Genomic DNA, 18817 nt, shown 5'->3' on the forward strand with positions numbered 1-18817 from the left:
GTAAGCGCTTAACAAATGTCAACATTATTATTATTATCAACCTCTTCAACCTTTGGCTTTAAAACCATCAGCACTCTCTCTCTCTCTTCCCAACTTCTCCTAGTTCCTCCCCAAATGCAGTCCAGCTCACACACTTCACTCTTAACACCAACTTAAACTCACTGTGACCCACTCATCTCTCTCTGCTAATCTACTGCTCTACTCTCCCCAATGTCAAAGCCCTACTAAATTACATTTTCGGAAGGCCTTCCCTATCAGTGGTATTTATTGAGCACTTAACTAAGTGCTTGGAGGTTGTACAGTATGAGTCAGCAGACATGTTTCCCTGCCCACAGCAAGCTTTCAGTCTAGAGGGGGAAGACATTAATATAAATTACAGGTCTGTGTAACCTAATTAACTTGTACCTACCCCAGTTCTTAAAGGAGTGTTTGACACATAGTGAGCACTTAAATGTCATAAAAAAGAGCTATGTACGTAAGTGCTGTGGGGTTGAGGGTGGACATTAAGTGTTTAAAGGGTATAGATCCAAGTGCACACAACACAGTGAGATGACTAATCTCATCCATCCAGCCTTCCCTACTGCATCAAGTACTCACCAGGTTCCCAAAGGATTTAAATGCATTTCTTTAAACCCTGTTGCTCCCCCTGTAATTTATGTTAGTGAATCTCCCACTAGATTGTAAACTCCCTGAGGGCAGCCAGTCACGCCTACTTCTATAATCTTTTAAGCACCTTGTACAGTGCTCTGCACAAAACATTACTGATTGAAATGGGTCCCTGAGACAGCACACCAATGATGCACCTTGTCTCATTTGGATCCCACAGCTACATTATGACTCCAAAGACTGGAGCAACTTAAAGACTGCTATCAAACTGAGTAACGCTCCAGGAATGGTGTCATGGCCTATTTTTTTTTCCCTTCTTGCTCTTTAGGCAATGCACGAACAAAACTCAGTTTTGAGTTTTAGAGAAACTGGGTTCTAGTCCTCTGATGTGAGTACAAATAAAGTGTTGGATGCCTTCTTAAGTGGAGGCTAATGGGAACTAAGATTACCACTCCTCCCTCCCAACATGAGACCCAGATTTCCTGAGATGATGGGAATGAGCAGAGTAGATGATTCTGTAAAGGCAACTCCCCCTATGAAAAAATAAAAAAAATAAAAAGCAGAGTATTAGCCAGTTTAATTTATTTATTTAAGAATTTTACAAAAAAAAAAAAAAAACAAACAAAAACCCCCTTAAATACATAATTTGTAATGTTTCATAGTTGACCATTTTCACTTGCATGTATAAATACTGCTAAATGCAGCCGGTACATGTTATTGCATGAGAACCCAATTATTTTTTGTCAAAATGGTTGAAACAACAGTTTATGGACACTTAGTATGTCATAGCACAAAAAGGCTGATAAGAGCAGTGTGATATCACCAGAACCGTGCGAACTCGACAGATATTCCAAAACAGAGTAGCAATGTAAAAAGGGAGGGAAAACTCAAACCAGCGGAATTTACAGTCCACCTTTGTTTCAATGTCTTTGGAATCCGTCAGGCTGTACTCTCCAGACGCACCAAGTTCGAACGCTAAAAGAGACATTCTGTATCTACCTACAAAAGTATCCTTTGCTCGGAGGTAGGCCCGTGGCAAAAGTTTTATTGCAGAAATTCAGTTTACTGTACCTCGTTCCACTTCTCATGTCTGATGGTAGATGTGAATAATTTTTTATTTTTTTTAAAGCATCAGTAGTTTGGGGTTGCTATCTAAATCATTGATAGAAATGATGATTTTCTGATAGTGGTGGGGGCTGCCATGTGCCTCGTGAAAAATCATCTCCCTGTATAGTCAGAAATATTGGAATATTGGTAGTTAAAGCTTCTTTATCCTCTTCAGTGCCACAAGCAAGCATTATCATGTCTTTGAGGGTGAACATAGCCAGAAGTGATTGCTCGAGATCCTTTGAAAAGATCTCTGGCTAAGAGAACAATTGGGTAAATATCTCCTCCAACACCACAAACATCAGGGGCAAGAATCTCCCCGAGGTTTACGCTCAGCTATATCTAGGTCCTCAGAGCTGTGATTCCCACAGAAATTCCAATTTGTCCACCCAATTCCTGTTTAAACTGGCAATTCCTAAGAAGTTGGCAGAAACACGGAAGGGTGCCCTCCATCAGGATAAAGCAAGGGATGTTTAAAAAAAAAAAAAAGATGGCCATCATAAAAAGAAGCTATTGTTCCTCTGCCAGATATATGATTTATGATACGGAAGGCTGAACATTTTCATTCAACTGTAGCTTCAAGAAGGGGGACCGAACCGGGAATGACATGCTTCACAAGCAGCCAGGCCGAGGTATTTACAGAAGGACCTTATTTTTTTCCAGAGTGCCGGAGACTTTTTAAACAGATTTCTTCCATAATTCTCACAACAGACAAGGATGTGTATTTTGGGGCTGCATCTTAAAACATTACCAGGAAAGTGAGATTTTTCTAAGAGGGCTGACAACTGTGGTTCAATTTTTAATGAAAAAGTACTCCGATTTCTTCTGTACTGTTGAATCCCACCTCAATTCGCCTCACTCCCTACCTCCACGCTGATCGCTTTTGCCTTATTTGACCTTAGGATGCATCACCATTTTACAAATCGGTGAAATATCCTTAGGCAAGGCTACTGTGAAGTGCTTCAAACTCCCAATGCTTTAGCCACGACAGTCTATCGTGGAGGCCCAAGTGGCAGAGGATCTGAAATAAATACCCGTTAGTTCTATTTTATTCTCCCCTAGAAGGGCACGCAATCCCTTGGGCTGAGTTATCTTGGTGAAAAACCAGTCAAAGCTAACCGTTTGATCCTCCAGGCAACTTTACTACGCTCTCTGCAAATTCCTTATCCAAAAGGAAGCCCAGATGGACACATCCCCAGGACTCCCACTCATTTACCAGCAATCTAAAACCTTGTTGCCAATATCCAGAATCTGTAAATTGAACGTGGAGCTCTGTTCTAAATTCCCTGAACAATTGGGGTGCCTCCTCCCGAGGTCCTTTGTCATTTTCCTGAGTGTGAATCCCCCAATTCTCCCACAGAATGTCTTCTCAGGAACCAGAATTCCTGACTCCTACTCACTGGATTAGGAAAGACAAAGGAAGCATAAGGCTGGGTTTCATTTCATATCTGGGTCATCTTTCTACTCCTGAGAGAGTTTCTGTTTAGTTTTAGGTTGTTGGAAAAGACTGCTGCATATATTCGGGATTTAATGACTTCACATAGCATCACAAATTATCAAGGCAAAACTGGAGCCAAGAAACAAACCAGACTGAATTCCAGATGTAAATTTGAATATTCTAAATGCATTGAAGAGGTTAAAGATCTTAAACTAGGCTAGCAAAAAAATAAAAGGTGCTTCAGAGCTAAACTATAGCATCTAATAAGCATTATTGGTCAAATAATGAAAATATTAGAAATTGCACTCAAATAGGTTTCTCCCCTCCCCCCGCCCCAATACAATGCATTGCACACAGTAAAAATTTGGAATAAAAATGCAATTACAATCAGCATGTTGAAAAATATTAAGACACAACAGTTTCTGAAGTTGTACAGTAAGTATGCGAAACGATTCTAAAATGCGCGGAGAAGTTCAGCTAAGGTGTTCTCATACTCTGTTTCTCTCTCTAGATTAAAAAAAAAAATCAAATGCCCTCCACGGCAAGAAAATAAGAATAAATAGGAAGAAGGGGAAGAGGGAAAAGAAGAAAGGGAAGGACCAGTACAGATTTTACAAGAATTATTTACATTCGTGAACTCAGTTAACTTTCAACATTTCTATATATACACATGTATGTACACATATAGGTACAGAGTAGGAATATAGGATGTGATTTTGGATTTACCTCAAGTGCTCAGAAAAAAAGTTGCGAACAAGTTGCATGTTTAGAGAACTAAATTTTCTTCACTTATATACACTCAAGTCACTCACTATTCTGATTAGAGAATTAGCATCTGCTCAAACTTTTTTTTGTGTGTATGTGTGTGTGTTTTTCTTTTTTCCCCCTTTAGCTGTAGCAGCAGCAGCATGTAATGCCGGCTGGTTTTGGAGATATGAGGGTGGAGAACTTGAGTGGTCCGATCTGGCAGATGGCATTATGATAACTGCTTCTTAAATGATAAAGGGAAACTACTGGCATACCACCTAAAAATCTAGCTTGCTGCCTGTCCGGGGAGCACCTTTCTGTTCAATACTCAGTATCTAGATAAGAAAATAAAGCTTCTCCCCAGCTCTGGGGCCCTGTCACCTCAAATCACCTGACGCTACACCCTCACCCTGCCCCAGGTCCAATGAATTGCTCCCTTCGACCTTGCTTTATCAATTGATGGCTGAACTAATGTGACAAAATTGGCTGAGATACCTGTTTCTTCCTGCCTCTATGACTCTCTTTCACATACAATTAATTTTCAACTCTACCTCTGAATCACTTGCCTCCTGCCTCAATTCCACTGGAATTAAGCTCACGTTTACGCAAGATGCGCTAGGGTCACATATGTGAACAACATCCCCCGGGAGGTGAGCGAGTCATTTGGGAAATCACGCGAAGTTATTGTGAGTCTAACAGCCCCGGAGCTTGGGGTTCGGTTTCCATCAAAGCTAAAGTACAAGCAACCCAAATATTTCCCGCGGGGTCGGCTGATTTATTAGACTACGTTCTGTCGGAAGCAGGCCGTGCTAGTTATTCAAATTACACAGAAGAAAAACTTCTGATGATGAACCTGCAACTTTACAAAGGGAAAAATAAATCCTTCTTGAAAGGGAATCTCTTCTTTTCCAAAGTGGAAAACGAAACAGTTTATGCAAGGAATTTGTTAATGTTTGGTCATATGACTTTCGGATTGCTATTGCAGACCTTTGGATGGAGAATTCTAATGGGTGAGGAATCTTATGAAAGGTAATAATAAGCTAACAGCTTAAGTTCAGAAGTATGGAAACAAGTTTTTAGCACCCAGAACAGTAAACTTCACTTAAAAAGGAAACAAAAAAAGGATTTTTGCTTGTCATTGCTTGAAGGGCTCACAAGCAGTGGTTTAGAGGCAAATTGTTCTATTCTGTGTGCAGATCGCCAAGGAGGGCAGAACCACTGTAAACAAGCTTGACTTAACACTCTTTCCACTTCTTGGTCTTTGGGTGCAGAAGATCCACATCCACTCAGGCCCCATGTCTCAAGCTATCTGTGACTGCCTCCCAGCCCCTTACGTTTGGGTTAATGCTCTCTGAAGGCTGCTGCTTTTGTTTCGTTTTGACTTTTCCACAGAAAACTCAAAATGCTATCCCAAATCATTCCCCCTTTGCAGCCATGTAGCCACCTCCTAGAATAAGTCTGGCAATAACTGTAATTCAATAATGCTGATTTAACTGCTAGTTGGACTTTCACTCTGCTGATCGGAAAAACAGCTACACACCTCTCTTTAAACCGAGACTGTTCCACTGAAATATCAACAGACAGATCCAAACAATCCTTAAAGTACCCCAAGATACAAGATAAGCTACCACGTGTTTAAAGAAACGAAACAGGCTCCATGAACGGAGAGAGGGGACCGAAAAATCCACCAGAGGAAGAACTTGAACTTTAGTGGTTTAGAAACAAGCACTCTGAAGGTTCAAGCCAACTCACACTTTGTCAATCAGGAGTCGAGAGGAGAGAGAAATGTTCCCTTTCCTCAACCTCGTCACCACCTCAATTTTTAGTAGTTGGTTTCTGACCAAAACATAAGGCTACTTGGAATGTTGAGGCAACATACAAGTTTCGGTAAAATTCCCACCCGAAGACAGACTTTACTTTAGCTATTTCTGAAGATGGAGATTGCCTAAACAGGAGTCCACTTCTTGTTAGTACAATAACTTTATTTGACATACAAGATTTTGGTATCTTGCAGCTTTTGGACAGGTTTATACAATCTCAAATTTTTCAATAGTGCAACCTGTGCAAGCAAAAAAAATGACAAACATTGTCCCTCACTCTTATAAGCATCTACTATTATAGGCAAAACAAAACTTACCCATATTATAGATAAGTGACTATTCACATTTGTACATTACCATTTTTAACAGCTCCAGATAAACTCTATAATGTCTTACAACATATTAAACGGTATTCAAGTTACTGGGTAACAGAAACAGCACATACAGCAGAAGCCTCAAGTGTTTTCCCATTGTCTAGTTTACAGCTCAAGTAAGGTTTCGTCTGACAAGTGAAATTAAATTGTACTAATGAAGTAAAAAATAGAAGACCGAGATGGAAGAAAATTTGTACTTTTTTCCATAACAATCTCCAATTAAGGAAACAATGTAATTTTAAGAAAAATGGGCTTATCGCCATCTTTGCAGCACGCATCAGGAATACTATCGATACATTAAAATGAAGTAACCTTTCATTTAAGAGTTTGATCACCAGAAACAGGGATTGTGTGTGGTGGGCTTATGTACAAGCAGTGGTAGGGGGAGGAAACAAGGAAAACCTGGGTAAAACACTGAAAAAAATAATGCGTGAACCAATGCTGTATAACTCTGGTTTCTGGACTCCTGTTCATTTTGCTCACGCATGCTTTCAAAGACATGCACTGTCAAAAGAAAAACTGGGGGGAACATGATCGCATGGTATGCAACCTTTCGGTTTCATGCTTTTTAAACCTACCGTTTTACAAGTTGAAAAGAATAACCAATTTACATTTGTCTATATTTATATACTCAAAATACATGCATCCATGGATATCTCCCATAGCAACGGCATGGATGTACTGCGTTAACCCTGAGCACTGTGTGACAAAATAAAGGTAAAGCATGTCTGGGGAAATTCCAAGCATTTTCAACCGAACTGTAGTCTGTAGCTTTAAAAAGATCCACACCCCTCCCACCCCCAAAGTAAAAACCAACAGGAAGTACTACAGGAGAAGCCAAGGGAAAGACAGAGGATGGTGCATACGCATCTGCCGCTTTTCAGCTCTGCCATCTTTTTCCAGGTACCTTTTGATTCCCGAAGTATTACCAGAGAGAGAGAGCGCACAACTGAAGACATTATAATTCTTTGGAATCTGTCCCTGATATTTACGCAAATGATTTTGCTTCTACACAGCCTTTACCGAACCGCCCGAGCCACCACCTGGCATCTGTCCTTCTACGCGTTGCTCAAATTGGTGATGCTCTGAGGGTGATGCTGCTGCCATATCTGTTGCTGCTGGACCGCAAGCTGTTGAGACTGGTCAGACGTCGACAGGAGGTTCACAAGGGGAGATACGCAGTTTGCAGGAATGATCAGACCTGAAATTAGCAACAGATCAGAGTTGGGCTTTGAATCAGAGCAGGGAGAACAGAATGGGACATTTGAGCTGGCAGGTCACAATGCTTTTACTCAAGTAATGGTTTTCTTTAGAGGACTCCATGCAATCACCAAGGACTAAATTCAGAAGTAAATCAAAAAGTTTGAGGGTTAGTGAGATAGGCAGGATTGAAAAATAGTTTTTTTTCTTCAAGGAGAAAGGCAAACGACTTCTAACTCCTGGGGGCAATGTCAGCCAGAGAGTTACTGAATCAGTGTAGTGAGATCACCCCGTCAGTAATACATTTTTATTTTAAGAGCAATGGGACTAAGAGAACTCATTTAATATGACATTTTAAAAATATCATCAAGCCCAATGGTCCTTGAGGTTGAATCTACATCAAAAGGATTCTATTTCAAGAGTTTTGCCATCTGAGGTATTTGGTTTTTAAAATTACCAAGAGATCCAAGAACAGAGACCCAAAATGAGCAGCAGCTTTACTTCCATTAAAGGAAAAGAAACAAGACGCTTACCTACAATTCGCTGTCCATCCTCTGTTCTTAGTCGAACTATTTGCATTTTCACATTTGTGCCGCTTACAGATGCTAGAACTCCCTCGACTTTCGTCCAGACGCTTAGTACTGAACCACACAAGACGAAATACGTACGGCAGCGCAGGCCTATTTCACAGACCAATCCCAAGCCCGCTTTCTTACAGTTGCCTCGCCTGGAAGTGGAAAAAGCAAATTAGTAAGCAGACACTCGAACGCTTCACAACTCCCGTCTTTACCTTGCCTTGGCTACCGCCAACTTCCCCTCTGACGCCCCAGTTGGATCAGCTGATTTCTAGAGTATCATTAAGAACAAAGAGGACTCTATGGGAACACAAGCACTGCAGCTAGAAAATACCTAAGCGCTACACCAACAGTTCACCTCATGTTATGCAATAATTAGGTCAATTAAAAAAAAAAAAGACGACCAACCAATTCGGAGCTCCAAGGGCAAAACAATTGAAATTAGTACGGACGTGGGCAAACCCCAACCTTTTAGAGTGTTTAATTCCATCCCTTCTGACTGCAGCCTCCGTCCCCTTACCACTGGCCCCGTCCAGTTCTACCCCCAGTCCAGAACTGAGGACTAGTGAAAATGTGTGGCCTGAGGCTCTGGTGGCCACAGCTAGGTCTTGGCTTCTTCCTCAACACCCCCGTGCTGACCGAGCCTCCTGCCCCTTGAACCCAGATACGGCCCTGAGGCCCAAGATTTTGCCCACCCATGCTCTGACGATGCTGACAGACTCTGAGACTTATCTGAGGTGATAGTTCACAACAAAGATTTTGAAGAACAGATATCTGAAGTCTGATTCTTTCAAACTTACTCTTGGAAAGGACTTTTTCTAAAACAGCCTTCAATGGGTCTAGCATGTATTTCTAAGTGAGCTATGCACTTGCATATTCATAAGTAAAAACAAAAATGGACAGCATAGTTTTAATCATCTTTCAGAAAATTGGCACGGTCCCACCAGATGAATAAGTTATGCACCGAGTGTGAATGAGGCATTGCTTTCCCTCCCTCCTCCCTCTGGCTTCACATCTGACAGACTGCCCGTCTCTCCATCTTCAAAGCCCTGCTGAAGTCAGATCTCCTCCAGGAAGCCTCCTTCCCAGACTAATCGATCATCTCTTCATCCTTTCCTCCTTCCCTTCTGCATCACTTATGACCGTTAGTCTGCCTCCATGTAGCACTTTGATACCAAGCCCCACAGCACGTGTGAACATATCCTTATATGTGATTGCTTTGCCCCTCCTATCTGTAATTAATTTTAATGTATCTCCCCTGCTAGCCTGCACACTCCTTGAAGGAACGGATCATGTCTACGAAGTGCTGAACAGGCCTTTGCACACCATAAGCACTCAAAAAATACCACTGATTGAGTATGCTCACTATATGGGAATGACAAATTCAGATCTGACAAAGTCTGGCTTAAACTGAAGTGGACTGCCATTTCTGCACCCAAACAATTCTGATCAATTTACTCACTAGATCATAAACTACTCTTTTAAGTTCTGTGGATTGATTCCTTCAAGTTCGCTTATTAATGGCAAGATAACACAATAATAAGATCATTTATTAAGCGCTTACTATGTGCAAAGCACTGTTCTAAGCGCTGAGGAGGTTACAAGGTGATCAGGTTGTCCCACGGGGGGGCTCAAAATCTTCACCCCCATTTAACAGATGAGGTAACTGAGGCACATAGAAGTTAAGTGACTTGCCCAAAGTCACACAGCTGACAATTGGCGGAGCCAGGGTTTGAACCCACGACCTCTAACTCCAAAGCCCATGCTCTTTCCACTGAGCCATGCTGTTTCCTGTAATTCCACCACGTCAAAGGAGAGGGAGGATTAAAAAAAACTAAAGGCCAATAGTTAACATGACCACTGCAAAGTACACACATTATATACGTGCTTAAATATGAACTGTTAAGTGGGGACAAGAGGGAGGAAAAAAAAAATCAACTGATGGTATTTGAGTACTTTCTGTGCGCAGGACACTGTATTAAGTGCTTGGGAGACTACAAACAATACAGTTGGAAGACATTTTCCCCACCCAAAAAGCACTTAGTCTAGAGGGGGAGACAGACATTAAAATAAGTTATGGATATGTACACAAGTGCTGTGGGGCTGAGGGTGGGACGATGATGATGATGATAATCGTAATAATATAATATGTGCCAAGCACTGTACTAAGTACCAAGGTAGATACAAGATAGTCAGGTCCCTCATGAGGCTCACAGTCTAAGTAGGAGGGAGAACAGGTATTGAACCCCATTTAACAGATGAGGGAACTGAGGCAAGGAGAAGATAAGTGACTTTCCCAAGGTAACACAGAGCAGGTGGGTGATAGAGCTGGAATGAGAACTCCGATTTTCTGACTCCCAAGCCTCTGCTGCTCTTTCCACTAGGTCATACCTATATTTTATAGCTATAATTCTATTTATTATCGCTATAATTCTATTTATTATCACTATAATTCTATTTATTATCGCTATAATTCTATTTATTATCGCTATAATTCTATTTATTCTGACGGTTTTGACACCTGTCTACATGTTTTGTTTTGTTGTCTGTCTCCCCCTTCTAGACTGTGAGCCCGTTGTTGGGTAGGGACCGTCTCTATATGTTGCCGACTTGTGCTTCCCAAGCGCTTAGTATAGTGCTCTGCACACCGTAAGCGCTCAGTAAATACGATTGAATAAATGAATGAAGGGGAAATAAGGGATTAGTTGGAAGGCCTCTTGGAGGTGTGATTTTAGTAGACCTTGAAGGTAGGAGGAATGGTGGCCTGTTAGATATGAAGAGGATTGATGCGGAGGAAAGATAGATGAACCTGAGATAGGGTGAGTTGGTTGGCATTAAAGGAGAAGCCTTTGCAGGCTGGGTTGTAATAGGAAATCAGTGAGGTAAGGTAGGAGGGCGACAGCCAAGTGAGTGCCTTGAAACCAATGTTAAGGTGTGTGTTCGGTGCAGTGTGTTTGAGTTGCAGGATGGGCACCCTAAATGCTCTCGAGGGGTGGGAAGACGTGGACTGAATGTTTTGTTTAGAAAAATGATCTGAGAAGAAGAGCGAAGTATGGATCAGAGATGGGAGAGATAGGAGGCAGGGAGGTCAGCGAGGAGGCTAATAAAGTAGTCAAGTCAGGAGATAACATGCTTCGGTCAGCATGATAGCAGTTTGGATGGTGAATAAAGGGTGAATTTTAGAGATGTGATGGTAGAACTGAACAGGACTTGGTGAGAGAATTTGTGGGCTGAATGAGAGATGAGTCAAAGAATGCCAACTTTGCATACTTGAAAGACAAGGAGAATGGTGATGTCTGCAGTGAAAGTCAGCGGGAGGACACAGTTTAGGTGGGAAGATGAGGAGGTCTTTTTGGACGTGTAAATTTGAAGTGCCGGCAGCACAACCAAGGCTGGAGGAAATATGAGTCTGCAGAGAAGGAGAGAGGTCAGGGCTGGAGAGACAGATTTGGGGCTCATCCACATGAAGATGGTAGTTAAAACACTTAAGAAAAATAACAAACATTTGTGGAATGAGCGCTTAAACTCTTTTGAATCATAAGAGTTAAAGCATTTCTGAAGCTCAAAGTACTAACCAGTATGCATGGGTACAAGTATCTGCAGATGAGTTGTACTGATCTAGCCAGTGGGACACAGCATCATCAGAAACTACCTGAAAAATACAAACAAAAAAAAAAAACACTTACGAAACATTACTTCTTAAGCAATTGCTTTAGACATCACTTTCCCCAAAATCTGATTCTTTCACCCTGGTGGTTCAATTTCAATGTAAGGGTATACGTTTAAACAAATGACAAACACATAAAGAACAGCCCATTGTTCAATAAATTTTTGTAATGGCTGTTTATTTCTAGGCTCAGAGCTACTTACAAAATTAATTCTCGACAAAGTATTTTATAGGCTTTTTTCTTTTGGAAGTATTTATTCACTAAATTATTAATGAGTGATGTTGAAAACTTCAAAGAACAAGAAATTACATTGTAAACTTTGTATGCCAAGTAGTTGAGGCATGCAATAAGCCCCCAAATGCTGTATTAGTGACCCATTAAATTATCTAATGCATCAACTTAAAATTAGCATAATCTCATCCAATTACTGGAAATGTAAACAAGATTTCCCCAGAGTAAAAAATTTCATTAATTCAACAGGGCTGAGTAAGGCATAAGAAGTTAAGCAACTGGTTACCAGTTTATATTATTATAAATATATTATATATTGGGAAGCAGCATGGCTTAGCGGAAAGAGCACGGGCTTGGGAGTCAGAGGTCGTGGGTTCTAATCCCCCCTCTGCTGCTTGTCAGCTGTGTGACTCTGGGCAAGTCACTTAACTTCTCTGTGCCTCAGTTACCTCATCTGTAAAATGGGAATTAAGACTGTGAGCCCCACGTGGGACAACCCACTTACCTTGTATCTCCCCCAGTGTTTAGAACAGTACTTAGCACATAGTAAGTGCTTAACAAATACCATAATAATAATTATTATTATTAATGGCATATCAAATACTGAGGTCACATGCTGAAGGTCAGTTTTAGAAACAGGCCTTCTGTGACACTATGCTTTTCTTCCTAATAAAATTCTTATTCTTTTGGGTGGGTCATCTGTCTAACAACCTCAAGGAATTCAATGAAGATGCTACTTAAATGACTGAAATTGCAATCTTTTGGTGATAAAGACCCAAGATAGCTTTGTAAAGAATCACTCTGAATAACTTACCCTGATGAGGAAAAGGTTTTGCTGACTTCTCATTTAGTTATTTCATTTATATATGCGTACACACTTACACACTTAAAAGCCCACTCACACATGGCACACAGAGTAAGCCAATAGATACCGGTATAAAAACATACCTTCTTATATTTCTTTTTCAAATCAGCATATGTTTCCAATTTAAGCTGTTTCCCAGTATTTGGTCTATGCACTAAGAAAAGTTTCTTTTTAGGGTTTACTTCCTTTACCAGGATGGCAGTTTTCTTGTTATTTCTTATCTATAAAAAAGAGAAGCATGGTATAATGGAAATGTGCTTTCCACTTAGTTATTACGCTCACAACCAAAGTACTCCTTACATGTATTTGCTTAGGCTTACGTTCCCTAAACTGGGACTAGGGGTTGGAATGGAGGAGTTGGAACAATCTGATCTCTGCCTCGTCTCCTCTCTACATACACAGAGCAGCAAAAGTTTAGGTGAGAACCTGATTAAAGGAGGGCATAATGCGGCTTTTCCCTTCGACATCTGGAAATGAGGCCATTAAAAATAAATGTGGCCAAGGAGTTTCACTTGAGCTAGCAGGAAAAGGGAAGGTAAGGGTCATTATGAGGAGAAAGTTGAAGACCCACTAGGTTTAATTAGCCTTGGATACCAAGTAGGAAGATGTTCAAAGACAATGCATTATGTTTTTCTCTTCCTGAGACCTTATAGAAGATAAGGAACATGCAATTGTACAGTCCATATAATTTTAGAATTGTGTGTAGATGTGAACTGCTTAAAACCCTAAACGGACTTGCTTCCTGATGTCCACAGAATCCTGGGTGTCCTTGCCTTTCAACCCACCAGTAACTCACTGGAAGTCCCCAATTTTGTTCTTTTAGTTCTGAACACTACGCACTGTCCAACACGATCATATCACTGATAACTAGTCATTAAAGAGTTTGGAAGGTTCATACAGAGTGATGGAAAATTAAAGACAATTGTTTTACCTGCTACTAAAAGCACACAGCCCAAAATTGTTTTTAACAAGCTTCCACAACTAAAGCTTGCAAGGATTGCCAGGACGGGCTGAGTTTCTCGGATGACAATAAAAAAAGCAGGTACATTTTACACTCTCAATTCTGAGATACTAATGGAAAATGCACAATCCCAATTCAGAGCACTGTTTTCCTCAACATATTAAAAGCTTCAATATTATCTGGGTCAATTAATGACAAATTCAACATGAATGCTAGTCTATTCCATGGTTTAGAGTATATGCTTATGCTTTCAATGTTCACTTTCAGGAATGAACCCTTCAATAAGCCTTAGGAGGGAAAAAAAGCCATCCCCAGAATATTAAATATGCCACAGGTTGGCTAAAAATAGGTAGATGAAGATTAGCCTCAATGATAATACATTCTGATCACATATACTGAGTTCTGCCATAATAAAGGTGGGTGCTACGTACTTTGGATAGAAGGCTTAGGAAATCAGAGGACATTCGTCCAACAATTCAAATTTCCTTTTAAAGAGGTTTTGCAAGAATGTACTCCAGTACCATCACACTAAATATTATTTGCACTAAGCAGCATGGCTTAGTGGAAAAAACATGGTCCTGGGAGTGAGAGGACCTAAAACATGATCCCAGCTCTGCCACTTGCCAACCATGTAACATTAGGAAGCCACTTAACTTTTCCATTACCTCAGTTTCTTCATCTGTTGATTGGGGATGCAACACCTGTTCTCTCTCCTACTTAATGCAACCCGTGTGAGGCAGGGACCATGTCCAGTGTGATTAACTTGTTTCTACCCTAGCATTTAACGCAGTGCTTGGCACACAGTAAATACTTAAATACCACAATTATTATAATCAGATAACTGGTTGCATTTGGAGGTCACGTACATTATAAAAGATTTCTTACTTGCAGTGATAAATAAAAGCCGTCATCTGGTCCGGTCTGTTCAGCCCAAATCTTGGTTGCTTCTTCCCATGACATTCCTCTTTCTACACTGATCTACAAGAGAAACACAAAATAGGATAGTTGGGGCCCAGCACTTTATCAATTTAAAGTAGAGAACTTCAAAAGACATTCAGGTAGATATTTTATTCCGCTTCATGCCAAGACATATATACTAAACTTACTGTGTACAGTTCAACATGCCCAGAGGTAGAATATCCTGGAGTTAGAAACTTCTTGGCATCTGCTTTTCTCACCTTTTCGTCCCCAGAGCCGAGATCTTAAAAAAAGGAAGGGGCAGGTTAAAAACTTTCATTTACCATTTTTAATCATTTTAAAAATGTCTCTTCACAATACTTACCTAAAATACCCATGTCATATCTTCCATTCTTTTTGGCATTTTGTATGACTGCATTAAGTGTATCAGAAAAATACTGGAATAATGCATTTTGTTGATGCACCTCCATACCCAGGATCCTATTGAGGAATTTTCCTATGTTGTTATAATCTGAAAGAAAAGTTATAATAAAGGCTCAGTTAATTCAAGCAATTGACTACATTTAAATCCATTTAAGAATAGCATGTTAATCCTTCAGTTAATGAAAAATATACAAGGAAATATGTATCTTCAATATAGTACGCTGCTTTAAGTTAAAACAAAAAAGTAGTACCTTTATCAAGCGTCAGAATTCCTGAGCGATCTTCTACATTGATAAGGCCCACTCCTATCAATCCCTGTCGAACATCTACAAGAAAAAGTATTAAACCTGTGTCTTAATACTTTAAAAATAGCATCGTCTCCTAAGCTAGAAAATTTAAGACCCCATTCTCTGAGAGCCATTCTAAATACTAAATCGATGCTGGCTTGTCAGCAGTAGGAAATATGTACAATTAAAAACTTTCTGCAGGTAGAATATAATGGACAAAGTACGCTTTGTTAGTGGAGAATTTAATTTTAATATGGTAACAAAAACTATGCAAAAAAAAAACCCAGCACACTTTCATTGAAAGGATATTTTCTTGGGTACTTTTGTGCTGTGTATAGTTATCATGGGCATTGCAATTGATTCTTCGCTCACTTTTTTTTAAGTCACATAACATCTAGATGCAAATTAAGAAAAATATACTCTATACATTTTAGATGAAGTGTTGAGATGCCCCATAACAGATGTCCAAATGTGAGTGGCACCTTATTAGAGTGTGGTGTCCCCATCTTTTATTCCACTGCTCATTTGTACTTCTGATTGGGAGACTGCCTGTACAGGGTAGCGAAATCAAAGACAATCCCCAATCTAGGGATCTCCCTGGAGGTAGGAGGGCGGGGAAGGGGAAATAAATGATGGTATGGGAGGGTCATAAAACTTCTTGCCTTTTATTGAGTTTAACCCGAAACAAACAAAATTGGGAAGCTTGTCGAAAAGTATCACCTGGATAGCCAGTTCTTATCAATTCAAAAAAATAAGTAATTTAGAAGGAGGCACAGTACATGCTTACATTTTGTTGCTAGACTTTGGGGGGGGACGACACAGGAGGATGGGGATAAGAAATGCTAAAAAAATGTGATTTAAATAATTGATGACACCAATCCGAGCTCATTCATGAATGCTGCATATATTAAAAATATAAAAGGTTACTGAATTTTTACTTTCTATGAACAGTGAATGGAAAAATTTACCTTTAAAGAACTCTCCAGGGTAATCAGCAGGTGGGGACACCATCGGGGAATCTAAGTTTACGATGGATTTCATGACTATTTCCAAAGCATTTCGACCATACTGTAATGGAAAACAGGTAATGTCACATCTTACCAAGAATCTTGTAACACGTAGGTGGTATTTGTCATACTGATGATCAAGTAAATGCTTGGGGTGCAGAGCGCTTCACTAATCTCTAGCTATAACACATTTCTACATAGCAGGATGACATGATCAAGATTTGAACTACCAAAAGAAATTAGGGACAATGATACTGCAGGAACAGAGGTTTCCTCACTTCACCCAATCAAGTTACACTTCATTATATAAGAGATTCTTACAACCAACTCCTACATCACTTACCAGATTTTAAATGCTACTTATTAGGAAAAATCAATGAGGGCATGGGACAGCCAGATTTTAAAGCAGAACTAACTTCTGGCTTAACACTGTCAATCGCATTAACTTTATCTTTTACCAACCCTACTTTAAGAATTAAAGATTCTTTCCCTTTGAAAAGGTTTAAATTAAAAATAGACTCCTGTTCACTGTGATAGGGATTCCTTAGCATCAGTTAGATGAGGTTTTTAAAAAGTATACATTGCAAAATACATACAAATATTCAGACTTGGATACATTACCTTGTTATCAAAATTGAACCTACTTAAGTCCCTAGACTCTGTGGCTCTTCTGTCTCCATGAGTGAGGGCCCCCTGTCAAAACACAAAATCTCTCCATTTAAGAAGCTCAAGGGAGTTTTCTACCATTCAATATACAATATGTATCACCCCCACAAAATCACCCCCTTACCTCCTCCCAGTCCCTAAGCCCTCCAACCCCCAGATCCATTTTCTCATCCTTCCCAGTCGTTTTCAAAAAGATATCCCATGCTTCTAAACACTTGCACCATCTTTCTCTCCCCGACTGCTATCTTTAAGTCCTCACTGTGCCTTCCAGTTATCAATCCCATCTCACCATTCCTGTCCAAACTCCTTGATCGAGTTGCTAACTTCAACTGCCTCCACTTCCTCTCCTCCAACTCCCTTCTAGACCCCCTACAATCTGGCTTCCACCCTTTCCACTCTACTGAAATGACTTTCTCCAAAGTCACCAATGGCCTCCTCCTCCTTGCCAAGCTTAACAGATTCTACTCCAACCTAATTCTCCTTGGCCTCTCTGTTGTCTTTAACACCGTGGACCAACTCCATCTCCTGAAAACACTATCAATCCTTGGTTTCATTGACCCCATCCTCTTCTAGTTCCCCTGTCTTTGACTGCTCCTTCTCCGGCTCTAACATCAACTCTTCTTCTACCTCTCATACCCAACTCTGTGTGTACGTGAGTGGGGTAAGGGGGATGGGACTGTCTCCCAAAGCTGTTCTGGGTTCTTTTCTAGTCTCCATTTATATGCAGTCCCTTGGGGGGCCTCATCCACTCACTCACAGCTTCAACTACCATATCTATGTAGGACTCCCAAATCTACCTCTCCAGGCTTCACCTTCTTCTCTGCAGTCTCACATTTCCTCCTGCCTTCAGGACACCTCTATCTAGCAGTTCAGCCACCCTAAACACAACATGTCCAAAACTGACCTCAAGTTCCCACACAGCCCCCTTTCTCCCCACCATCACTGTTGCTACCACGACCATCCACTTGTCTCACAGGCCTGCAGCCTTGGCAACATCCACGACATTTCTCAACTTCAACCTGCATATTCAGTCAGTCACTAAATCTTGTCAATTTTATCTCCAAAAGATCGCCAGAATTTTCTGCTTCTTCTCCATCCAAAATACTACCACTATGGATCTAGCACTTGTCCTGTCCCATCTCCTGACCTCCTTACCTACAGTCTCTCCCCTCTTCAAACTTCATTCTCTGTTGGGATAATTTTTCTAGAAAACTTTTCTGAGCCTAGCTCTCCACTCCTTAAAAACCTCCAACGGTTGTTCATCCATCTCCCCTTCAAGCAGAAACTCTTCACCATTGGAGTCAAGGCAATACTATCTCTCCTATTATAACCCAGCCCACATACCGTACTCCTTATTTACTCTTGTACATATTTACTATTCTATTTATTTTATTTTGTTAATGTTTTGTTTTGTTGTCTGCCTCCCCCTTCTAGACTGTGAGCCCACTGTTGGGTAGGGACCGTCTCCATATGTTGCCAACTTGTACTTCCTAAGTGCTTAGTACAGTGCTCTGCACACAGTAAGTGCTCAATAATTACGATTGAATGAATGAATGAATGAATAATACCAACTATTCACTACGCCTCACTCTCATCACTCCCCCTCACCCTTACTTACACTCTCTTTCCCATCTGGAACGCCTTCCCCCTATCTTCAAAACCCTACTAAAATGACCTCTCCACCAGGAAGTCTTCCCTAAGCTCTCATCTCTCTACCCTATTTTCCCTCCCCATTGCTACACCCATGCACTTAGTCCCTGTCCCGAAGCCCTAGGTACCCACACCCCTCCGTCCACATCCCCAGAGCACTTTTGTACATATTTTTACCCTCGGCTCCTTCCCTTACCTGAAATTTATTTTAGTGCTCATCTCCCCCTCTAGATTGTAAGCTTTGACAGAAGGGGCTGTGTCTTCTTGCTCTATT

General features: G+C 40.7%; 1 protein-coding gene across 5 annotated transcripts in view; it reads right to left on the reverse strand.

Moving 5' to 3' along the window:
* Positions 1 to 1173: 1173 nt before the first annotated feature.
* The window catches only part of SBNO1 (strawberry notch homolog 1), a 68069-nt gene continuing 50425 nt past the window's right edge, over positions 1174 to 18817 (reverse strand). For all 5 annotated transcript variants that reach the window (XM_038762628.1, XM_038762627.1, XM_038762626.1 and 2 more), the window contains 10 exons: positions 16849 to 16920; positions 16189 to 16288; positions 15185 to 15259; positions 14875 to 15021; positions 14699 to 14793; positions 14478 to 14570; positions 12715 to 12852; positions 11443 to 11519; positions 7826 to 8019; positions 1174 to 7293 (listed from right to left, as the gene is read on the reverse strand). In XM_038762628.1, the coding sequence (XP_038618556.1) occupies positions 7151 to 7293; positions 7826 to 8019; positions 11443 to 11519; positions 12715 to 12852; positions 14478 to 14570; positions 14699 to 14793; positions 14875 to 15021; positions 15185 to 15259; positions 16189 to 16288; positions 16849 to 16920 (1134 nt within the window). In that variant the 3' untranslated portion in view covers positions 1174 to 7150. The remainder of the gene's footprint in view (positions 7294 to 7825; positions 8020 to 11442; positions 11520 to 12714; positions 12853 to 14477; positions 14571 to 14698; positions 14794 to 14874; positions 15022 to 15184; positions 15260 to 16188; positions 16289 to 16848; positions 16921 to 18817) is intronic.

The sequence above is a fragment of the Tachyglossus aculeatus genome, chromosome 21, assembly GCF_015852505.1.
Source record: "Tachyglossus aculeatus isolate mTacAcu1 chromosome 21, mTacAcu1.pri, whole genome shotgun sequence".
Classification (NCBI taxonomy): Eukaryota; Metazoa; Chordata; class Mammalia; order Monotremata; family Tachyglossidae; genus Tachyglossus; species Tachyglossus aculeatus.